The 26049-nt window shown below is 44.8% G+C and overlaps 1 protein-coding gene across 1 annotated transcript in view; it reads left to right on the top strand.

Moving 5' to 3' along the window:
• LOC149450441 (uncharacterized) overlaps positions 1-26049 on the top strand; it is a gene marked incomplete at its 5' end in the record, with an annotated part of 316412 nt that overhangs the window by 75655 nt on the left and 214708 nt on the right. The window contains 2 exon segments of the mRNA XM_089691949.1: positions 24257-24389; positions 25525-25668. Coding sequence (XP_089548075.1) covers positions 24257-24389; positions 25525-25668 — 277 coding nt within the window.

Below are 26049 nucleotides of genomic sequence, written 5' to 3'. Positions count from 1 at the left end.
GGGGAGCGAAAGAAGGGTTGTGGTGAATAGGAAGAAAGCGAGACAGCCATGGTGAGACCTCCAGTTTTTGCCTGACTTCCCTCCATGTAATAAGGGTATCGCGGATGAGTGAATTATGTTTTAGGTGAGGCGGGAGAGAGTTGACATTGGAATGTTATAGGGTTGTGAGATAGTGGGGATGCGCTAGTGCAGATTCAATGTGGTAGTTGGAGTATTTAGAGGAGTGGGTGAGCCGGTCTAAACCTATACGGAGCAGGCAAGAGAGATTGTAGGCTCGTACGTTTGGGAGACCGGAGCCTCCTTTGCTTCGTGGTAAAAATAATTTAGCAAGCGCTATACGGGAATGTTTGGCTTTCCATAGAAATGTTGAAATTGCCTGATTTAATTTAGTTATGTCACTGTGTTTGAGGAGAAGAGGTATGGTTTGGAGTGGATAGAGAAGTTTCAGGAAACTCACCATCTTGGAAAGATGTGATCTGCCTAAGAGAGAAAGCAGTAGGTCCCTCCACATCTCCAGTTCCCAATGATTTTAGCAATCATGGGTGTATAATTGAGCGTGTATAGAGAGGAAGCTAATTTCCCTATTTTTATGCCTAGATACGTGATATGTTTATGAGCAATTTTAAAGATCGAGTTTTGGGTCCATATCGGAGGGCAAGATTGAAATAGTTGGAGCACCTAACTTTTAGAGAAGTTTATTCGGAGCCCTGAGCAGAGGCGGAAGGAAGAGAAGATATGCTGTATGTATGTCAGGTCTAAAGATGGGTGCGAGGTGAAAATTAGAATGTCATCTGAAAATAAAGCCAGTCTCAACTCTTGCTGACCAACTGTGATACCATGGAGGTCAGAGTGCAATAACAGAAAGCGTTCCAATGGTTCCAGGGCCAGATTGAAAAGTATAGGGGATAAAGGGCAACCCTGTCTAGTGCCCTTGTGCAGCAGCATAGGGCTAGATATGAGGCCCGCCGCTACGACTTGGGCTGTTGGGAATGAATACATGGCTTGGATCAGGTGCATAAAAGGGCCCTCAAATCCAAACTTCTGTAGTGCTAAGAAAAGCCATTCGAAATTGACATTGTCAAATGCCTTTTCAGCATCCAGTGAGACAATTGCTGCATCTTGGGGTGTGCCGCTAGAGGCCTGGTTCAGGACCGATATCACTTAACGAATATTCAATGCCGCCGATCGACCCTGCACAAAACCCGCTTGCGAAGGATGAATGAGAGTGGGTAGTATAATTGCAAGGCATGAGGCAATCATTTTTGACAGGAGTTTTGCTGTCAGGGATCTCCTCGATCCCCGCCGCGATGGTCCCGGCGCAGGCGCAGTGCGCCGCCCTGTGCAGGGACACGAGCACTAGGTCCGGGCCGGCCACGGCATTCGAGTTTGCGCATGCGCAGTAGAAGCCGCGGCCGCCCGCTGGGCACCAATGGCAGCGCAGGGCGGGATATTTAAATGGCCCTGAGCTGTCATTCAGTGCCTTCTGGTCTTTCCTGCATCCTGTGAATCTGTGAACCTGTGCCCTGTAAGTTATTGACCCGGATTGTACCTGACCTTGCTAATTTCTCCTGTCCTGACCCTTGCTTTGCCTGACCTCTCTCCTGAATGCCCCCTATTGGATTTGACCTGCTGTTGCTGACCTGGCGTGTGACCCGACCATTCTCTGCCCGCTGCCTTGTACCTTACCGTCCTCTCTGTTACCAACCCCAACGTCCATCCCTCGCAGTGGGGTCTTCTGACCTCCTCATATCAGACTCTTTCCCGTGGGAGCCCTTGGCGCATACCACTACCACTGACGGACGTACCCAGTAGCCACGACCTGGTCTCGGGGGGCTCCAAGTCCATCCCCACCATCAGGGGCCCTGGTGAACAAGCACCCTGGGACTTAGATTCCGTGCGCTGGGTACGCCTATTCAGTGGAGTGCTAGTGGTACCGCCAGGCGGTCCCTTACAGTACCAGAAGGCCATGATTGAGTCTAGAGGAGGGCCCTCTCCGCTTGAGGAGATCAGCAGGCACCTATCTAATTTGACACAGGCCGTATCGGCCCTGCAGGACAGATGTCTACAGATTGAGAATCAGTTCCAGACCTGCACTATATCTGTCTCTGCCCCACAGGCCGCGGTCCCCGCACCCCCGGCCGTAGCAGCCCCTGTGCCAGCTTCTGGGGCTTCCGCGCCACTCCCTGCGGCCGAACCCCGAGTACCCTTACCAGAATGTTTCCACGGGGACCGCACACGCTTCAGGTCATTCCGTGAGTCCTGCCTTCTCTATTTTGAACTACAACCACGGACCTTTGTGACTGAATCCGTGAAGGTGGGGTTCGTCATCTCCCTCCTGCAGGGTGAGCCCCAAGACTGGGCCCACCGACTGCGGGGAAAGAATGACCCTCACCTAAGTTCGGTTGACAATTTTTTTGACGCGATGGCTATCCTATACGATGACCCACAGCGGGCAGCCTCTGCTGAAGCTACTTTGTACACGCTCCGGTAAGGCCGTCGAGCGGCGGAGGAATACGCATCTGAGTTTAGGCGTTGGATGGGGGACACACGCTGGAACGAGTTTGCACTTTTGCATCAGTTCCGTATAGGCCTATCAGAAGCCCTGAAAGATGAACTCGCCCGGGTAGAGGTGCCTGAGACATTAGAGGACTTAATTGCGCTGACCATTAAGATTGACCGTAGACTGCGGGAACGCAGGTTTGAGAGGTCCGGTCAGGGTCATGGAAGTCCCTGGGGGTCATTTCAAGGTCCCAGCCAAGCAACTAGGCCAAACATCTGGAGATATCCCTGAACCCATGCAGCTTGGCCTGGCACGGCCTAAATTATCTCCAGAGGAACACCAGCGCAGACGATCCCAGAACCTGTGCCTCTACTGTGGTGAAGCTGGTCACATGGTACGATCCTGTCCGCAGAAACTGAGTAAGTGCACCTCTTCTTCCTTGTCCATTGGCAATGTTAGTCCATCCCAATACTTAGTGGTGCCCCTTTCCTTTCAGCTTCCAGAAAGGACCATGGAGGTGACGGCCATAGTTGATTCGGGGGGCATGCAGTTGCTTCTTGGACATTAATTTTGCTCACCAGCAGGGTATTCCCCTCCAATTAAAAGAAAAAGGGTTCAATATATTTTTGGCCGACGGTTCCCGTATAAAATCGGTGGTAGTTAACCAGGAAACCCCCTCCATCGCCACTGTCATTGCCGGCCGGCACCAGGAACTCCTCCGCCTGGATGCTATAGCTTCACCCCTTTTCCCAGTCATTTTGGAGCTCCCATGGTTACGGGCCCATAACCCCCAAATTGACTGGGAGATCGGAGTAATCTCGTCCCCTTCCCCATACTGTCGGGTACACTGCCGCACTTCGGGCCCAGAGGTCCCCCAGTTCCTCCTGTGCTCTGAGGGGGATGCCGATTTAAAACAGGTAATCCCTGCAGCCTACCATGAGTTTCTGGATGTGTTCAGTAAACGGGAGCCGATACTCTACCCCCCCACCGCCCATATGACTGTCCCGTTGACCTGTTACCCGGCTCAGAGATTCCTTTTGGGCGAATCTTCCCCCTTTCGGAGCTCGAATTGGGGGCCCTGAAGGAATACATCGAGGACAGCCTCCAGAAGGGGTTCATCCGCCCCTCCACTTCTCCGGCAGGGGCGGGAATTTTCTTTGTTGAAAAAAAGGACAAAACCTTAAGGCCATGTATCGATTACCGGGAGTTGAACAGGGTCACAATAAAGAACCGTTACCCACTGCCATTGGTACCGGAGTTATTCCAAAGTTTAAAAGCAGCAGTGGTTTTTACAAAGCTGGATTTGAGGAGAGCGTACAACTTGGTTTGCATAAGGGAGGGGGACGAGTGGAAGACGGCATTCCGCACCCGCTTAGGCCACTTTGAATGTTTGGTCATGCCGTTCGGGTTGTGCAATGCTCCGGCCACTTTTCAACACTTTGTGAATGATATCTTTAGGGACTTCCTGGATGTCCTTGTTATCGTCTACTTAGACGACATTTTGATTTTCTCTCCTTGGGGGAGCACAGAATACATGTAGCAAGGGTATTGGGGCGATTGCGGCAGCATGGGTTGTACACCAAGGCAGAGAAATGTTGCTTCGAACAATCCAGCATTACTTTTTTGGGCCTGATTATCTCCACCGCGGGGGTCGCGATGGACCCTCAGAAGGTCGCTGCAATACTGGATTGGCCTGAACCCACGGACAGGAAAGGCGTCCAACGATTTATCGGGTTTGCAAACTTTTACCGGAAGTTCATCAAGAACTTCTCGGGTCTGGTCTCCCCCATTACTCAGCTAACAAAGCTTGGAATTCGGTTCAGATGGACACCAGAGGCTCAGGGAGCTTTTGAAGCCTTGAAGAAGCTGTTCACCTCGGCACCCATTTTGGGTCACCCAGACGCCGCCCTACCCTACATCTTAGAGGTAGATGCATCGGAGAATGCAGTAGGTTCCATTCTTTCCCAGCAGAAAGGCATTAAGGAATTGCTCCATCCTGTAGAATTTTTCTCACGGAAGCTTACCCCCGCGGAGAAAAACTATGATATCGGTGATCGAGAACTACTGGCGATCAAAACGGCGTTAGAGGAATGGAGGTACCTGCTGGAAGGCGCCGTGCACCCCATCTTGATATTTACAGATCACAAAAATCTGGAATACCTGAGGACCGCCAAGTGTTTACGCCCACGACAGGCAAGATGAGCATTATTCTTTTCGAGATTTAATTTCCACATCACGTACAGGCGTGGATCAAAGAACACAAAGCCAGATGCGTTATCACGTATGTACCAGAACGCCAAGGAGATCCCCATGCCCGACACTACGACACTATCGTGTCCTCGGGTAATTTCTTGGCCCTTCAGTCGGACTTTCGTTCCAAGATAATGGAGGCGTCCACAACCGTATCAACCCCAGTCGGAGGGCCCCTCCAGAACAAGGGGAGACTCCTATGGAGGGAAAATCGGATTGTGGTGCCGGAGGAAGCCCGAACCCTGGTCTTGGGACATTGCCATGACCACCCGATGGCGGGGCACTTTGGCCCAGAAAAGACCCTGGAGCTTCTCCGACGCTCCTTCTGGTGGCCGGACATGGCTAAAGATTGTAAGGACTATGTAAGATCCTGTATCACCTGCCAGAAGAACAAGCCATCAAGGAACAAAGTTTGGGGTCTGCTGTGGCCCTTACCGATTCCTGAACGACCTTGGCAAAAGATCTCGCTAGATTTTATAGTCGAGCTTCCGCCATCGCTAGACCACACGGCAATCCTTGTGGTCGTGGACCGCTTATCCAAAATGGCCCACTTCATTCCGTTGAAGAAAACTCCCTCGGCAGCCGAGACTGCGCGAGTATTCATTCGTGAGGTGGTAAGACTGCATGGGGTCCCCGAAGACATTGTCTCGGACCGGGGGGTCCAGTTTACGTCAAGATTTTGGAGGGCACTATGCAAAGCCCTGGACATCAAATTGTCCCTCTCCTCTGCATTCCACCCACAGACTAACGGACAAACCGAAAGGACCAACCAAGACCCTGGAGCAATACTTGCGTTGCTACACATCTTTTACTCAAGATGACTGGATGCCACTTTTACCCCTGGCGGAATTCGCGTACAACAACGCTTGCCATTCAGCAACGGGGCAGTCCCCGTTCTTTGCCAACTATGGGTTTCACCCCATCTTCCTCCCGGATTTGGTCTCGGAATGCCCAGTTCCAGCAACACAAGATGTAGTAACATTTTTCTCCGCAAACAACAAGAAACTTCAAGAGGCCATCAGTCGGGCCCAAGAAGACTACAAGAAGGCATTCAACAGGAAACGGAGGGGAGATCTGATGTTGCAGCCTGGGGAGAAGGTCTGGTTAGCGACATCCAATTTAAAGATGCTTTGCCCTTCAAAGAAATTGGGACCCAAATTTATAGGCCCCTTTTGCATTAAGCGAATGGTCAACGAAGTGGCTTACGAACTTGTCCTCCCTGACACACTCAAGATCCACCCAGTCTTCCATGTGTCCCTGCTGAAGCCAGTGATCCCAGATGCCTTCCCTGAACGAGAATCTAGACCTCCGGAGGCCATAACAGTCGAGGGAGAAGAAGAATTTGAGGTAGAAACAATCCTGAAGTGCCGAAGGAGGGGGGGCCAGACCCAATTCCTTATCAAATGGAAGGGCTATGGCCCTGAGGACAATTCTTGGGAACCAGCCCATAATGTCCATGCACCCAGACTTGTCCGGAGGTTTTTTCGTGATCACCCGTGGTGGAGAGGTCGGGTGGGCATCCGGAGGTTGCCCGTGGGGGGGGGCAATGTCAGGGATCTCCTCGATCCCCGCCGCGATGGTCCCGGCGCAGGCGCAGTGCGCCGCCCTGTGCAGGGACACGGGCACTAGGTCCGGGCCGGCCGCGGCGTTCGACCCGGCTCGTCTGACCTTGCCCATCCATCCATCCATCCGTCCATCCCTCGCAGTGGGGTCTTCTGACCTCCTCATATCAGACTCTTTCCCGTGGGAGCCCTTGGCGCATACCACTACCACTGACGGACGTACCCAGTAGCCACGACCTGGTCTCGAGGGGCTCCAAGTCCATCCCCACCATCAGGGGCCCTGGTGAACAAGCACCCTGGGACTTAGATTCCGTGCGCTGGGGACGCCTATTCAGTGGAGTGCTAGTGGTACCGCCGGGCGGTCCCTTACATTTGCGTTGAGGTTCAGTAGGGATATTGGCCGAAATGATCCAGGGTCCAACGGGTCTTTTTCTTTTTTGACAATCAGTTTTATGTGGGCTTGAAATCCGGAGGGTAAATAGTCCCCTCCCCCTGGATTGATTGGAACACCGATTGTAAGGTGGGGGAAAGGGTTTTGGCCATAAGTTTGTAAAATTCGGCTGTGTAGCCATGAGGCCCAGGCTCTTTACCGTTCATGAGTGCTTTAATGGCTAGAGATACAGTTGTGGCCAAAATTATTCAACCCCCACTGAAATTGAGTGTTTTGGCCAGTTTGACATTGCTTTTGATCATTCAGTCATCTTGCTTACATTTACATTAAAGAGGCACTTGTAGGTCAGACAAATATAACATAACAGTTATAATGAAATAACCACAAATGTCTTTTCTGTGCTCACAGCATTATCAGTTTTATTCAACCCCCAAGTGACATTCAATCTTAGTACTTAGTACAGCATCCTTTTACAGTTATAACAGCTTTTAAACGTGAAGCATAGCTTGACACAAGTGTCTTGCAGCGATCTACGGGTATCTTCGCCCATTCTTCATGGGCAAAGGCCTCCAGTTCAGTCACATTCTTAGGCTTGCGCACTGCAACTGCTTTCTTTAAGTCCCACCAGAGGTTCTCAATCGGATTTAAGTCTGGTGACTGCGATGGCCACTCCAAAATGTTCCAGCCTTTCCTCTGCAACCATGCTCTAGTGGACTTGGAGGTATGCTTGGGATCATTGTCCTGTTGAAAGGTCCAACGTCTCCCAAGCCTCAGGTGTGTGACGGACTGCATCACGTTTCCATCCAATATCTCCTGGTACTGAAGAGAATTCATGGTACCTTGCACACGCTGAAGCTTCCCTGTACCTGCAGAAGCAAAACAGCCCCAAAGCATGATTGACCCTCCACCATGCTTCACAGTAGGCAAGGTGTTCTTTTCATCATAGGCCTTGTTCTTCCTCCTCCAAACATAGCGTTGATCCATGGGCCCAAACAGTTCTAATTTTGTTTCATCAGTCCACAGAACACTATCCCACAACTTTTGTGGTTTGTCCACATGGCTTTTGGCATACTGCAGTCGACTCTTCTTATTCTTTGGAGACAGCAAGGGGGTACGCCTGGGAGTTCTGGCACGGAGGCCTTCATTACGCAGTGTGCGTCTTATTGTCTGGGCTGAAACTTCTGTACCCACATCTGACAAATCTTTTCTCAGTTCCTCAGCAGTCACACGGGGACTTCTCTCCACTCTACGCTTCAGGTAGCGCACAGCAGTCGAAGTCAGCATCTTCTTTCTGCCACGACCAGGTAGCGTTTCAACAGTGCCCTTTGCCTTGAATTTGCGAATGATGCTTCCTAAGGTGTCTCTTGGTATGTTTAACATCTTTGCAATCTTCTTATAGCCATTGCCCTTCCTGTGAAGAGAAATCACCTCTTCTCTTGTCTTCCTGGACCATTCTCTTGCCTTCACCATGTTTGTAACCACACCAGTAAATGTCTAGAAGGAGCTGAGTATCACAGTCATTTTAAAGCTGCCTAATTGGTGCTTATTATGCTTGATTGCTGCTCGGTGACATCCACAGGTGTTTTCAATACCTGATGGAAAGCACCTGTATGAACCTCTGTTCTTCAGAGTGGTAGTCTTTAAGGGGTTGAATAATTGTGGCAATGAAGAAACCACATAAGAACCATTTACTACTGTATTACATAAACAATTGATGTCATTTTAGTTGCATTTGGGTAGTTACAACGTCCTTGTAGGATTTGATTCTGAATACAATTCCAAATGTACACTATAGTCCCTAAACCCCTTTACAGCATTGGGGGTTGAATAATTTTGGCCACAACTGTATATCCGATTGAGTAATGGGAGCGTTTAGAGTTTGAAGTGCAATTGGGTCTAACTGAGGCAACGAGATATGATCCAGCAAGGAGGTGGCTCTAGTGGTGTCTATAGGATCCAAACCATATAGATTTTGGTAGAATTTTTCTAAAATAGAAATAATGTCTGAAGGGTCGCTTTTTAACTTTCCCTGTGTATCCTTCAAAGATGTAAAGAGGGTAGGTGTGAATGGTTTTTTACATAGTCCTGCTTTTTTCAACACACTGCTATTATTTTGAACACAACTGTATATATATAATGCATTAGTCGCATCAGCCGCAGCGCAGCAGTCAAAGATTGCACTAATGCATTATATATATACAGTTGTGTTCAAAATAATAGCAGTATGTTGAAAAAAGCTAATAAGGCTCAAAATCCTTCTAATAGCTTTTATTTCCATACACGCAAATGCATTGGGAGCACGACACATTCTATTCCAAATCAAAACATGAAGAAAAATATATCAAATTTGTGTTGTTCCTCTAAAAAAATTGAAGAAAAGTGAATATTAGACTGTTCAAAAAAATAGCAGTGTTTGTATTCTTCTTTACAAACTCAAACATTCACTATATAAACTGAAAAATGTTTGAAGATTTTGCTTTCCTTTGAATGACTTAATAAATATTTGGTTGTAGTCGCACTGTTTCTGAGAACTGCTGTACATCTGTGCTGTATGGAGTCACCCAACTTCTGGCCCCTGTGAACAGGTATTCCAGCCCAGGATTGGACTACATTCCACAGTTCTTTTCTATTTCTTGGTTTTGCCTCAAAAACTGCATTTTTGATGTCACCCCACAAGTTTTCTATTGGATTAAGATCCGGGGATTGGACTGGCCACTCCATAACGTCAATCTTGTTGGTCTCGAACCAAGATGTTGCACGTTTACTGATGTGTTTGGGGTCGTTGTCTTGTTGCATGTCTTTTTTTCAACAGTGGGACTTTGCGGGGGCTTCTTGCAAATAGCTTGGCTTCACATAGGCATCTTCTAATTGTAACAGTCCTCACAGGGAACTTTAGACTTTCTTTGATTTTCCTGGAGCTGATTGTTGGCGCCATTTTGGCTATTCTTCTATCCATTCGAATGGTAGTTTTTCGCTTTCTTCCACGTCTTTCAGGTTTTGGTTGCCATTTTAAAGCATTTGCGATCATTTTAGCTGAGCAGCCGATCATTTTCTGCATTTCTTTATATGTTTTCCCCTCTCCAATCAACTTTGGATGTAGCTGGCCAGCTAAGACCAGTCCTAGGTTGTTAATATGGTTCACATATATGTATATACCAAACCTGCCAATAACCTCAGTACAGTATATATGTGCATATGTTAAAGCCAAAAGCAGAATCATTGCTGTGATTTTTGTCTTTGATTGTTATATGACATTTATATATTCATTGTGTTAGCAGAAGCAGAAAAGGAAAATATGCCTTTAAGAGTTAGTTAAAGGTGAGCCAATCACAGACAGCCTCACACTGTACAGAGCCTTGACCAATCCCAGCCAGTTTCACATTTGTGCCTGTGTAAAACTCCCTGCTAGGATTTTCTAGAGACACATGCTGACCAGACAGAAGAGGAAACAGACAAAGTTCCAATCAGAAAAGCTTTATGGAAGCAGAGAAGGCCAAATAGGTATTTAATGCACTTGTGTGTTCCTCTGTTGTTTAGTAATGCAGGTAGATCTGTATGTAAAAACTGTTGTATGTGTGTTTACTTGTAGTTCCACCGAACTTATCGAACTTACGAATCAAGTCACTGTAGAGTAATCATAATCGAACGAATCCTATCGAATCTATCGAGATAAGCTATTGAATCAACCCAATGTAATACAAATTAAACCATTGTAATATGAAAGAAACAAGCCATTGTAAGCAGTGTTATATGAAGAAGATTGAAGTTATTAAAGAAGTTAACTAAAGTATTCGGTGTGCTCTTTAAACCTACTGCATCCATAGAGCGGCATTGGAGGAATTACAGAGTAAAGTCAGTCTAATCAAACAAAGAAACAGCAATTGCATAATTTTCTAATGCCACAGCGCACTAGGCACCAAAGGGTGCTGCGCCTGCCACATTGGAGGTACGCTGTTCTTCTGAACAATGTCTGGAACGACCCATTTTCCTCAGAATTTCAGAGAGAAATGCACTGTAACCAGCATGTACAACATTTGCTGCCTTCCTTCCTTAAATAAGGGCAATAACTGCCACCTGTTTTTCAAAGAATGAATGACCTCACTAATGGAACCCCACACTGCTATTACACAGAATCAGCAGCATGCATGTCATGACTGTTGGGTCTGTTGGATTTCTATTACTCTACTACACCTGCTAGTAAATTATTTGCCATGTAGAAATATCATTTCTACCAAAAACAGTGATTGATCAGATTAGTGATGTCTGACAGCTATTATTTTGAACACAAATGTACCAACATGAGATAGATAGAAGAGAAAAAGAGAACCTTAGAAACGTCTGAACATTGCATCTGATTAAGATCATTGTAAGACAAGAAGTTACATTAACATGAGGCATTTAATACCCGTAAGTAGGCACACAGGTGAGTGTCAGCCGTCAGGGTGGTCTTTTTTTTGCTGAAGTAAAGTTGATGCGTTGGCGCTTTGGTGGTTCTTTTTGTGGACTACGCTGGTCTCTCGGGGTGGGGTCCCGTGGTGAATGCTGTGGTGGTTGAGGGCCCATGACATCAGAGAGATTATTTTGAACGTATAGAAGGGCTTCCTCTGGGTGTGCGAATGATTTGGGTTCTCCTGTAGGCGTAGTGAAGCGGAGTGTAGCAGGATATGCGAGGGTGAATTTGACCCCTTTTTGGAATAGTGTAGCGCAAATTTGTTGGCACGCTTTTCTTTTACGGGAGACTTCTTGAGAGTAGTCAGCAAACAGTAGTAGCTTATGTCTGTGTAGCTGTAAGGAACGTGAATTGTGAAATGAATTGAGTATGGCTGCCCGGTCAGCGTAGTTGAGATATTTGACGATTGTCAAACCCGATGTGCGTCTGTCATTGGAGGGTTCGCCTAAGCGATGTGCCCTTTCGACCTGGCAAGGAGACGTAATGCCCAGAGCTGCAGGAATGCGTTTAGAACAGAGATCAGACAATGAGCCTGAGTTGTAGGATTCTGGGAGGCCTACGATGCGCAGATTATTCCTGCGCGAGCGGTTTTCTAAATCATCTAGCTTGTCCAATATGTTTTGTTGCACTCGTTTAGAATGTGTAGCACCCGCCTGCATAGCTTGGACCTCATCCTCTAGGTCAGAGATGCGATGTTCTGCTTTGGTTATGCGTTTGGCGTTTTCTCCCAGGTCCCTTCTCAGTTGTTCTATGGCCTGTGTTACAGCCCTGTCTACTGCCTGAGTAATGGTAGGTAGTAATAGGGAGGCGACAGCCTGTGCAATCTTGTCATAATGTTCCACAGAACTACTGGTGTCAGCATGCCCTAATGGAGGGATGTTTGATGGCTGTGTCTCCCCCCTACCTGCTCCTGGGACTGCCTCTGGTTCTGTGTCCATATGAGCTGCCCTGCCATCAGTGCTGCTGCTGCTGTGAGGAGCGTGTCCGGCGGCCATCTTGGCTGCGAGAGGGGGAGAGCTGCTCCCAAGGGACCGTGCCACGGGATCAGGGCCAGGTGTCGCCGGCCGCAGATACCAATTCATATAGGATCGGGTGAGGGAGACTCAGGGGCAGGAGCGGACTGACAACTCATGGGGCCCCTGGGCAATAGGGGACCATGGGGCCCCTGTGTCCTTGCCCAAACTCAAAGCACACACAAAAAAGCCTATAAAAAGGTACCAGGGGCATTTCATGGGGCCCCCTACTGATCCTGGGCCCTCGGGCAGTGCCCAAGTGCTCGAATGGTCAGTCCGCCCCTGCTCAGGGGGTACTCCTGTGCCGTTTAAGTAAATCCTCCGGTGCAGGAGGCTGATGTAATATGCCGAGGTCTCCAGAGCCGCGGGATTCCTTCCCTAACTCATACGGCGCCGGAACCGGAAGTCATCCCAGATTCTAAAAATATCGAACTCCTTGATATAAAAGTGTCACGTCTATGAAGATTCAAGTCTTTACATGAAGTTTTTTTTTATTATTTTTTAGCAAGTGGTTTTAGCACCATGTGTGTACAAAATGCTCAGAGCAATGTGAACCTAAAAGTAGTGCACATAGTGTGTACTGTGAGTCCAGCTTGAAATAGGGAGTCTTGCCTTGAATCCAGAGATAGGGGGATGGGAGTTGTAATTGTCCTAATAATGTCTGTAGTCACTGGGCTCCTCTGTTCCACAGATTTTTTATTTGCTCAGCAATCTACTAAATTCTGTCTTAGGCTGGCCAAACATTATACAATTTTCTTTAGATTTACCAAAAACCGTATAATATGAGGTCAAACCTAAACAACACCTTCAATTGTATCCAGTTAAGCAGGCCCTTGCACTACATAATTGAAGGTAAATCTAAAGGAAATTGGGCAGAAATTGAACAGAAAATTGTATAGTGTATGACCAGCCTTAGGCTGGCCATAGATTATACATTTTTTTGAGATTTTTGGTTTAGATTTACAAAAAAAACATATAATAGGAGGTCAAACCTAAACAACACTTTCAATTGTATCCAATTAGGCAGGCTCTTGGACTATATAGTTGAAGGTAAATCTAAAGGAAATTGGGCAGAAATTGAACAGAAAATTGTATGGTGTATGGCCAGCCTTAGATACTGATATAAAGCCATCCCTGAAAATAGGCCCAATGCAGTGTAGTAAGCAGGACCACCATTAGAAAACATGGGGTCCTGTACATCCTTACAAAAAGTGACCACTGCCCCAGTCTATAACTGGCCTTCACAGCAAGGAACACATGGAAGGGCACCGCATGTCAAACAACAAAAGAGAAAAGTTCCGAGCTCAACGTGCCAGTCAGCTTGCAAACAAACCGAATTAACCTAACAGTATGTGTTAAAAACGGGGGTTTCATTAGCACACATTTGCAAATATGTACGTAAGCTACAGAGCCACATCACAGCACCCCGATATTCTGTAGACCGCACGAAAATCCATCCACCACCCACACAGAGGAATGCAGACATGCAGTTGGGTGCCATTAGTTCTAATGACACGCTGCCCGCACTGGAAAACACAGCTGTACTCTGAACCGAGGTTCCCGTGCGGGCTGCGTTTTCAGAAGAAGTGCAGGGACTTCTTCCCTGCGTGTCACAGGGCATAGGAGTCCATTCAAATGAATGGGCTCTTGTGCCCACGCAAAACGTGGCCCGAAAGATAGACCAGGGGCAGGTGAACCAGAGGGAACCCACCCTTCCTTAAAGGTACAGGAGCGCACCGGACACCCAACATGTAGCACAATGGCAACTAGGGTGTCCAGTGCGCCCCCTCACCAACAATTCAACAGTACAAAGTAAGGCCACTGCCCCAGTCTATAACTGGTCTTCACAGCAAGGAACACATGGAAGGGCAACACATGTCAAACAACAAAAGAAAAGATCCCAGCTCAACTTGCCAGCCAGCTTGTAAACAAACCGAATTAACCTGTCTAACAGTATGCAAACCCTAACAAGGGTTTAGTTAGCACACATTTGCAAATACATATGTAAGCTACAGAGCCACATCACAGCACCCCGATAGCCCTAACTCTACAGATTTGTTGGTGAGGGGGCGCACTGGACACCCTAGCTGCCATTGTGCTTTATACTGAGTGTCCGGTGCATTCCTGTACCTTTAAGGAGGGGTGGGCTCCCTCTGGTTCACCTGCCTCGGTCTATCCTTTAAATACTGGTGCCTCTACTATAGGGGCTCTCACAATTTGTAGAGTTAGGACTACAGAATATTGTGGTGCTGTGATGTGGCTTTGTAGCTTATGTATGTATTTGCAAATGTGTGCTAACTAAACCCCTGTTTTTATTGCATACTGTTAGACAGGTTAATTTGGTTTGTTTGCAAGTTGAGCTGGGAACTTTTCTGTTTTGTTGTTTGACATGTGTTGCCCTTCCATGTGCTCCTTGCTGTGAAGGCCAGTTATAGACTGGGGCAGTGGCCATTTTTTTTGTACTGTTGAATTGTTGGTGAGGGGGCGCAATGGACACCATAGCTGCCATTGTGCTACATTCTGGGTGTCTGGTGTGCTCCTGTACCTTTTTGTTAAGGAGGGGTGGGCTCCCTCAGGTCCACCTGCCTTGGTCTATCCATTAAATACATGTGCCTCTACTATGGGGGCTCTCAAAATTTATAGTTAAGACTACAGAATATTGGGGTGATGTGCCTCTGTAGTGTATGTATTTGTAAATGTGTGCTAACCCCTGTTTTTAACGTGTACTGTTAGACAGGTTAATTTGGTTTGTTTGCAAGCTGGCTGGTAAGTTGAGCTGGGAACTTTTTTTTTTTTTTTTTTTTTTTTTTTTTTTTGTACTGCTGAATTGTTGGTGAGGAGGTGCACTGGACACCCTAGCTGCCATTGTGCTACATGCTGGGTGTCTGGTGGGCTCCCTCAGGTTCACCTGCCCCTGGTCTATTCATTAAATACATGTGCCTATACTATGGGGGCTCTCAATTTGTAGAGTTAACCGTTTCAATACCGTGCAATTTTACACCTTCCTGCCCAGGCCATTTTTCAGGTTTCAGCGCTCTCACACTTTGAATGACAATTGCGCGGTCATACAACATTGTACCCAAACTAAAATTTGATCATTTTCTTCACACAACTACAGCTTTCTTTTGGTGGTATTTAATCACCGCTGGGGTTTTTATTTTTTGCTAAATTAACAAAAAAAGACCAAAAATTTTGAAAAAAAACCCACATTTTTCTTTGTTTCTGTTATAAAAGTTTACAAATAAATAATTGTTCATAAATTTAGGCCGAGATGTATTCTGCTACATGTCTTTGGTGAAAATAACCCAAATTAGGATGTATTTTTTAGTTTGTAGGAAAGTTATAGAGTTCACAAACTATGGTATATATCTGAAAATTGATCAATCCTGAAGTACTGACAGCCAATCTACTATCTTGAGGTCCAAGAATGTCAGAACAGTACAGATATCCCCCAAATGACCCCTTTTTGCAGAGTAGACAGTCCGACGTACTTCATAAGAGGCATGGCGAGTTTTTTGAAGTTGTATTTTTTTTGTCATAATTTTTCGGAAAATGAAAAAATTAAAAAAATTATTTTCACTATTTTTTTTTTTTTTACATACTGTCACCAGTGCAGTACAGTGTCATCATATAACTGGCATGGCGGTGAACAGCGACACTGACTGGTGACAGTATGGAAGAAAAAAAAATATATTTTTTTTTTAATTTTTTTTTTTTTAACACTGTACTACTTTGGGGAAGTGATCAGTATTTTTTTTTTTTTTTTTTTTTTTTACACAATTTGCTTATAGCAAAGAATTACTTTGCTATAAGCAATCATTTACCTGAATGAAATCGATTCATTCAGCTTTTTTTTTTTTTTTTTTTTGTGCTTAGCTGTGATTTGGTCACAGCTAATCACATGACATGTGCATGTGATTAGCTGTGACCATTCACAGCTAGGCACTAGTATACAATGGATGGCATCATGAATGAAGCCATCCATTGTATACAACTGTCATGTGACCTGCTGTGATTGGTCACAGCAGGTCACATGGTACCGGCAACGGGAGCCGGTACTCGGATCTGTCATCGGCCGTGTCCGAGGTGCACGGGCGGTGACGGATCGCACTGCTGCGTCGCTCTGCAACCGCGCATGTGCGGGAGCACGCCAAATGGCGTGCACCCGAAAAGCTGCAGCGCTTTTCAAGCCGCCAAACGGCCATTGGCCGGGCGGCTAATGGTTAAGACTAAAAATATCGGGGTGCTGTGATGTGGCTCTGTAGCTTGCGTATGTATTTGCAAATGTGTGCTATCTAAACCCCTGTTTTTAACGGTTAGGTTAATTTGGTTTGTTTGCAAGTTGTGTTGGGAACTTTCTCTTTTTGTTTGTCTTGTACATCCTCTGTATCCCCCTATATCTCCAATACTCCAACACTCTGTACTCCCTGCATCCCCAATAATCCATCACTACACCCTGTGCATCACCTACACTCTGTATCTCAATACTGCAACACTCTGCTCCCCTGCATCTCTCCCTTGTATCTGGGACTTGTAGAGAGAGCCTCACCTTGATGGAGTTTGCCCACCAGCCCTCTTCTAATATGGTTGTCTCTGTGCCATGTGCTTCTGTGCATGGCTTACAGCTCCATACTTCCCACATTGTGAGCTCCAACCAGATGTTCCCCCCCCCCCCCCCCCATCACAAGTGGGAGATTCTGGGAATTGTCAGAGTGATGAAGCGTTGAGAGAGGAAGGGCCAGGGGGTGGAGGGATAGAGAACTCTGAGCTGCCTACAGGCAATAGCTCGTATCAGGTCATCAGGGGGGCCAAGTGCAGGAGAGCTGTCTGTACCCCTCTATTGGCAGTTCTGGTATTACGTTATCAGGGCCCAAAGGACATCTTAGCCCTTACAATGTGAAACAAGCCTAATAATCAGATGGCTTCTTTACACTCTCATGCGCAATACCCCATGCTCTGAGAACGGTAATTCACATTTCATTTGAGAACTAGAAATACATGTGAGGACTGAGGTTGGGCAGGTTTTGGCACCGAACTCTAAAAGTTGTTCTGATAGGACAACCACCCACCTGTTATTGAGTTCAGCTCTCCACCAAATTGCTTCATACTCCTGGTCTGAGGCCTGCTCATGACCTCTCTGGTCTGAATATCTGAGAATAAAGGAATGTCCACGCACAAATGCTATATTCTGCACTGTACTGTAAATCTTCCGTGACATATCACATTGACCTACTAGCAGAACCTTCAGCATGGAATGCCACGTGCAAGGTTCTGCAGCAGTCATTTTAGTGCAGAACGCAGGCACATCTTTTAAGCCATCGTCCCTCTACACCTCCATTCCTCTCCTTGGGAGCACCCCAGAGTTGAAACCCCTTCCCTGTGTATACTGATTTTACAGCATTCAGCTTCCATCACCAAGTTAAAGGACCTGTAGCTGAGGGTCAGGAGAGATCAAGGTGCTCAGTATACCAGTGTCTTCCCAATGTTCCTTCCATAGCTCTGCCCAGCCCAGTATGTTCCCCATTGGCATACTACCATTATTCACATCAGAGACCTCTGTCCAGGCCTTCAAGGCTTTAAGCTCCTGTGCGAAGGCTCCTTCACAAGGTAAGGCAACTACAGCTATTCTCATGCTCTGTACCAACAAGCCTGGCACTTCACCCCTGCAAAGAGCCTTTTTAATTAGTACTGCAGAGACTACATCTTAGCAGCTTTGGGGTATCTCCCTCCCATGCCCCATCTACTCTGGGCTCCACCCACCACTGACATTTATACATGCATTATTTCTACCCTTCACCAGAGGAGGGGTTTCTCTAAAAGAGGAGTTAACACCTACCCATAAGCTATAAATTTCTTTATTCGGTAGGAATTATTTGCTGAAATATACCTCCACACATTTCTGTCACAGCTTGTGAATAACTGTACAATACACACTATAGAAACCACTATCTGTCCGGTGTTTGGGTTCTAGCAACAAAAGAGAAAGCCTTGCTGTGTTCGGAAAAATTGCATGGTTTGGTTATGAAATATCTTCTGCTTAGATATTGCATTGTCTGCAAACACTATAAATGTATATAACTGGGAAATTAATTTGCAGTCTGTCCTGTCACTAAACCAGATACAAGCACCATCATGACACCCAAGCTATGGCTCCTTCTTGTGACTGCCACATTTTTAGGACTTCCGAGTTTGGCTACTGAAAATCGAGGTGGTGAGAAAGACCTATGTAAGTAATTTCAACTCCTAACTTAAAAAGCATACAGAAATGAGGCTGACTAGTCTAAGGTCCATGTCAAATGGAGGAATAATAACTGACATACTGAATGGTATTTGTTCCAACACTGCAGAACCTCACTTTCTTGCAGCAAGGCATTGATGGAATTCTCTTTTTTTGGAAAAACTAAAACATTTTGTTTTTAATTGCAAAGCCCCCAATTGTCCCTCATTTGAGACCAAATCCTGCTGTCCTTCTGGCACCCTCAGTTGTCCTTATTTTTGGTCTAAATTGTATATCTCTGTACAAAATGTATTTTACTAAGTGTTGTGCTGCTCTAAACGTTTTATATCCAAACACTGTATTTCATTTTGTTATTTTAGATAAGCCAATTATAAGGAAAAGTAGGTTAAAAAACTTGTGTGGTTTAGTCCAGTGCTCCCCCAAACTTCAGCTCTTGCAAGCTTTTATTTGGCTCTTGAGGCACTAATTCCTACTGGTACAAGACACCATTCCTCCCACTGCCACAAACGATGGGGCACTATTATTCCCACTGATATCAATGATGGACCCCTATTACTCCCACTAATACCAATGATTGGGACAGTTTTCCCACTGATGTCAATGACTGAGAACTAGTCCTCCCACTGATACCAATTAAGGGGCACTATTCTTCCCCCTGATGCCAATTATAGGGCACTATTCCTCCCCCTGATACTAATGGGTCTCAATTACTCCCACTAATAGTGAAAGCCCTATTCATCCAACGAATACCAATGATGGGGTGCTATTCATCCAACGAATACCAATGATGGGGCATGAGTCCCCTCCCACTGACCACACTTTGCCACAAGCCTGACACATTGTTTACTGATGCTGGGGCATTTTCACTCCCATTAGCCACAGTCCAATCCCCCTAAAGTCTGAACAATCATAAACTTGCCTTTCGTTTAGAAAGTTTAGTGACCCCTGGCGGCTTTGCCAATCCATTTTCTGCATATCAGATCTTTGTAGTCAGTGTAACTGGGGTTGTGGCAGGGATGTGAACTTTACCAACATTATGAAATAGTAAAGGACACTTTTAACACACAAAGTTAGAACATATGTAATTGGGATATGGAATAGCAAGACTTTTTTTTTTTTTTTTTTTTTTCTTTCCTGTGACATTGGGGATCTTTTCCTTCCTGTCTCAGATGCATAAGAGAGGAGATTGCTCAAGAGTCGGTATTCCTTCTTAAGAAGTCACTAGACATGTAGTCTCCTTTGACTAGTTTCCCCTTACCTCTTGTTCTTTTGGCAGCTCAAAAATGTTGAATTTCCCATTTCTGTACCAAAAAGTCACTGGGACAAATAGTGAAGATGCTCCTCAACCAGTACATAGACAGCAATACTAACCCCACAAAGGGTTCTAACCTTCCCCTCCCCACCCAAAGTTGCCAAACATTTTTGGTTATACCTACAATGTAAAGATTCTCTAACCAAAAACTTTTTTTATTTTGGATAGTGTGGTAAATGTTTAGAACCCCTGCCTGGTGTTTATTCATATCTGCAATCCCTTTGGAGAGACTCGCTCTCTGTGCTGGTGAACGTTGTCTAAGGCTAGGTTCACTCATGCGGTGTGGTACATCATATGTGATTTGCACAGGAACCACACTGCATTCCTGCGCAAATCACATGCGGTTTGTGTGTGGTGCAATTGAAGCCAAACATTTTTTTTTTTTTTTTGGCTCCAATCTTTCCACACCCACACCAAAAAGATACAGGACCCTTCTTTGGGTCTGCACTAGAATCGGATCTCATGGGTATTCACACCTATTCTGCACATCACGCTGCATTTTTTGCGGACAGATTTCAGGGTGTTTAACTTACACACCTGCAACGGTTCACATGAACGAGGTGCGATTCTGATGCGGTGCGGAATTCGCAGAAAATTTTGAACCACATCAATGTGAACCCAGCCTAAAAGTGAGGGAGACACCAAAATTTTGAGTTAGAGGGTACATCTTCCAGCAGGGACACTTGCTCTACTGATATCTAAGATCTCATGTTGGAGAGATTTCTTAGTTTGTTGGGTCACCACATCACCAATGGAGCATAGATGGGGGGGGTGTGACTGGTTTTCACAATCTCCAATTCCATCCAAAATTAAGAGTTTTGGCTTTTGGTATTCTTTAACTGCTTCCCACCCAATCTATAGCAGAACGAGTGGGAGCTCTTCCATCCTGAGTGGACGTCATGACATCCTCCCAGTTGTGCCTCCTACACGCTCTAGCAGCCATGCTTCAGCTCAATCTGTCACTGTGTCCACTGGGCACAGTGGATGATGTATCGCTGTAAAATATCGTATTGTCTCGATATTTTATTAACTTGTATTGATGAGAAATGTTCAAATAGAAAGTCCTTCCACTTCTTGTAAAAACTCAAAAAGATGATTTAATAATAACGTTGCATAAAATTAGAAATAAAATATTGGCATACAGAATGTTTAAATAATGTCCAAAAAATATAGTTAAGTTCTTGATAATAAGATTGTATATGTGTATGTGTGTGTATGTCTGTCGCATCAAGGCTGCTATAGAGTGAGAGAGACTCAAACCTTTGTTCTGCTACCAAAAGAGCAATCCAGCCCCCACCAACCTAAAAGTGGGTTGGTATTCTCTTGTAGTCCTACTAAGATAATTGCTTCTCTCAAAGTCTGAGTGTAACTTTATCTCTTACATAGATGGGGGAGGATGGGGGAAGGTATAGCTAATTGCTCTCATATGTGGCTTGAATGTAAAGGAAAAACCCAAGATATATGTTCACAGACTCTGAAGTCTAATTACTCACTTTTCCCAATCTAGAACAAATATAAATATAATAACTCAATTATTCTATTAAGATCCAACTCATTCATACTTATGTTAGTACTGTTAATAAGAAGATATTAGATATTGGGTTAAGGAAAGCTTCTAACAATCGCCATACCAGGCTGGCCCCGATACCATGTGATCGCTGTGACAATACATTGCATTTATTCATAGCCATTCATTGTGTACTATTGTGATTATCTCTGTGATTGGTCATAGTAATCACATGTTGCAGACAGGGCCAATCACAATGCATCTGTACCATGTGATATCTGAGACCAATCACAATAGCACACCCTGTGACTGGATGCCATTCATAAAAATGATTGCTTATAACAGTGATCATCACTGTTATAAGCAATCATAGTAAAAAAAACTTGTAATCACTTCAGAGCAGTACAGTGTCACTATAGTAACAATGTACTGCACTGGTCAGTTAAAAAAAGGAAAAAAGTTAGACCTTTTATTAAAATACTGTCAAGTCAGTGTCCCTTATCACCAACACATGAGACCTATGATGCTGTGCTGCTCTGGTGATACTATGTAAAAATAAATTGTGAAGAAAAACCCACTTTTATATAATTTCTTTTTTTTTTTTCAAAAAACTTACCATGCCTCTTACTAAATACCCTAGACTGTCTACTTTCCAAAAAGGGGTAATTTGGGGTTATTTGTATTGTCCTGGCATTTTCAGGCCTCAAGAAATGATAGGCTGTCAGTACATCAGGATTGATTAATTTTCAGATATATGCCATAGCTTTTGAACTCTAACATTCCTACAGACTAAATGATAAACACTGATTTGGGTTATTTTCACCAAATGTAGCAGAATACATTTTGGCCTAAATGTATGAAGAAAAGTTATTTGCAAACTTTTATTTCAAGAACTAAGCCTTCTTTTTGGTATTTGTTCCGCTTACGTAGCAAAAAATAAAAAACCCAGCAGTGATTAAATACCACCAAAAGAGAGCGCTGTCTTTGGGGAAAAAAAAACAAAAAACACGGCGTTCAAAGTGTGACCGCACTGAAATCTGAAAATTGGCCTAGGCAGGAAGGGGGTGAGTCTCTGGCATTGAGGTAGTTAAAGCAGAAGGCATATCTGGCCAAAATATAAAACTGTTAAGATTACAAAAAAATTACTTCAAATAACTGAACTTTAATGTGGAAATGAATAATCTTGTAAACTTACTTTTTGAAAATTTCCACACTTATTTTTGTGATTTCTGTGACACGTAGTCACCATGCCCTGTGAGTAGGCACTGCTGTCACACATTTTACAGAGCCTGACTTCTAAACTACAGAGGTGCTGAGGGGAGGAGTTTCAGTAGGTAGGGTCAGTAGTGCGCTATATGCTTTCATCGGCATTGTGCATATTGAAGAGGACTGGGAAGTCAGTGCTTACAGATAGAAAGGTACCATGGAATATGAAGTCCTAAGAAATTTTAGAAGAATCTGCAATGCAATACAAGGCTTTTCCAGCTAAAGTGGTGATCATGATTTCATCTGCCAACTTCTCAGTCTCAAAGTCAGCCAATCAGAGAGCCTTGTATTTATTGATAAAAATACAAGCTTCTCTTGAATGGAAGAGGAGCTTTCGGCCCAACTCTGTGGCAGCAGAGGGAAAGTCACCGGCACTGTTGCTGAAACACAGCGCTGCCTACTGTATGTAGCTAATGTTGATACAGTATATTGCAGCACACAGCAGTCACATTGTTCTGCAATGGAAATAGTTTGTTGGGCCAGCTTGGTCAAAACAAACTTTTTAAAATGAAGATACCCTGGAATTCTACATTAATAACAATCTAAACAGTGTGTGGCCAACAGATATATGGGTGCTTGACATCTCCAAGTGGATGGCATCCATTCAATACTCATTGGTAGTTCAAAGGTCACCAGCACTCCCATGAAGTGCATCTTACAATTTTTATAGTAGAAACATGCTTTCACAAGACATCAACTTTTTCAGGGTCATGCAAGGTCTTCCACCAGTATTCTTATGTTGTCTTGAAAGTGTGTCCTTTTTAACCCCTTGAACCCTGCACTAGCATGCCACAACTGCATGTGTTGCATTAAAAGTGCATACAATCTTGGCACTATGGAGCCTCTCATGTCAATAGTAGTACGCTATATGCTGTCATCGGCGTTGTGCGTATTGAAGGGGACTGGAAACTCTGCCAACCACTTAATCTCTATAAGACTGACAGTTCCATTGGCAATCCATTTTTAATTACAGATAGATCAGTAGTTCCATCCAAAGGGAACATCACCAGCTGTGGTGGGTAATGGGAGTCCAAAATGTTTCATCCCAGAACACTATAAAGCACAGAGCAACCTATTTCTTTTTAGGTCATAGAATCTGGTAAATCATATCTATGGTGGAAGTTATGGTGTTCTAGCTTGTAAATTAACTTCACTGGGGATTTTTCAGTCTAAACTCTACATAGTTTAGATTGACATTAAAATATTTACATAGCTGGTAAGGTTAGACACCAGTCCATCCAGTTCAACCTGTATGTGTGTATTTGTCACTACCACTTTGATATATATCTGTACATTGTTCACAGAGAAACACCAACTTTTTTTTTTTCATCTACACTTTCTGCTGACATCACCAAATGTAGAAGCATTCCACATTTTTACCACTCTATTGGTAGAGAGCTCCTTATGTAGTTGAACATTGAACTACTTTTCATCCAATATCAAGTATCTTCTTTAGAGACCTTAGGTTCAAAAGTGTGTGTAAAAAAACAAACAAAAAAAAAAACCCCACAAAGTATACACCTTTAATTTCTGTAGTTGTTCCTCATAACTGATGCCCTCCAACCCCTTTATTAGCTTTGTTGCCCTTGATACAATATTATTCAAAACACGCAACTGAACTCCCTAGAGGTCTCCATCGCAGATGATTGAGAAGTGCACATAGGAAGTGTGGAGCTTTACTTGTATAGAATATTTAGTACTGAAATACTTGCATAATTCTTCTTTTTTTTTTTTGTGGTTTTAGCTATAAAAACAGCACTGAATGAGTGTGACGGCTCTCCATATGAGCGAAGAAACTGTGGATACCCTGGAATAAGCTTTTCAGACTGTGCCAGGAGAGGGTGCTGCTTCAATACCAGTGTACGGGGGGTGAACTGGTGCTACTACACTAACTCTGACAGTGAGTACTACCACAGAACAAACATTACCGGAATCTGCCACAGAATAATATCGTGAACTATCTTCGCTGTTATTGCTAAAACATTTTGGTCTGTTCCTTAATCTCCTTCAATAGAAAGTAAAGTAGAGCAAGGGCCTTCTAAACAAAGCCAATTTACAGTCCTTCAGACTATAGGTGGGCTGTGGCCAGTGGGAGTAGAAAATGCCTTAGGCTTGGTCAGAGGGAATTAAAAAAAAATGTACTGTGGTCAGTGGGGAGGAATAGTGCCCCATTATTGGTATTAGTGGTAGGAATAGTGTCTTGTCATTGGTATTAGTAGCAGGAATAGTCTCCTCTTTGGAACAGTGGAAAGAGTGCCTGTTCCTTGGCATTAGTGGGGGGAGAAGTGCCCCATTGTTGGTGTCAGTGGGAGGAATAGTGCCACAATGGCTGGATAAAGGTGAGCAAAGGGCCGTATCTGACAGTTTGGAGACCACTGACTTGGGGCAGGCAAAGAAAGGAGCAGAACTTTATGGGCTATGTACATCCCTGACTAGGGATGCAGGACTCTGGACTACCCCTGTAGGGTATGGGCTGCTCTCTAACTATAGATGCAAGGTTGACATTAACACCATGTACTTCCTTAACTGGCATCCTACCTCTGGGGAGCTCTACTGGCTCCTATGGCACTAACACTGCCTGTTAGTCCAAATGGTCCTGAACCTAACCCATTACAATGACTCTGGAGCCATCTAGTAGCCAGAGAATTACATTGAGCACGTTTATTCCCTTACCCTATAGATACAGTGGAGTAGTAAGCATAGCCACAAAGAGCCAGGAAATGGGTTAGTTGCAGGATTACCAGTTGAAAAGAAACCCTGAAACAAAATAATGCAGCCACTACAACTAGGGATACAATCCTTGTTTTGGGGTTCAGATATTTAAGGACAGAACTCCATCTACTTATTCAAGGCCAGTGTCTGTTATAATATTGAAACCAGCAGATCAGCGAACTACCTTTTGCAGCTGAACAAAGGGTCGTTCCCTGCTTGGCAACATGACAAGGGTTTCCTAATTTTTTTTTTTTTTAATGTGGATCCCCCCCTTTAAACCACACTATGGCATCATAAAAAATGCTTTTTATTACCTGTTTCAGATGAGGCACAGTGTGCAGTGAGTCCAGCTGACAGAACCGATTGCGGATACCCAGGAATTAATGCCAGCGAGTGCTATTCCAGAGGATGCTGCTTTAACTCCACTATTCGCAGGGTTAAATGGTGTTTCTTCCCAAAACAACTCAGTAAGTTATTGCATCACATAGCCAATAAAATCCTTTAGACTAAGGGCCCATCTACTTTGTGGTGTTAACATGTGGTTGACATATGCTGACACATCACAAGTGAACATGTGTCACATTAAGACAGCCCATTCTAAAAAATGGCTATAGCTTTACCTCTGATAGTCTTCAGGCTTAACCTTCCACCCCACATGTATACATGCCTAGATCCAAGCGCTGTGGCTTCCATTGTTTACCTCCATAGGTGAAAGGCTTCTCTCCTAGCCACATATGTACATTATAGCCCCATAGATTCCTCTGTGGCTTTTTTTAACTTCAGCTCCCAGCCAGGAGAGGTCCCAATGAAGTCCATGAGGCTGTAATGTGCATGCACAGCCAGGAGAG

This window comes from Staurois parvus, unplaced genomic scaffold (genome assembly GCF_062004578.1).
Source record: "Staurois parvus isolate SC_StPar_1 unplaced genomic scaffold, SC_StPar_1.0 ptg000574l, whole genome shotgun sequence".
NCBI lineage: Eukaryota > Metazoa > Chordata > Amphibia > Anura > Ranidae > Staurois > Staurois parvus.
This window is presented reverse-complemented; position numbering and strand designations above follow the sequence as displayed.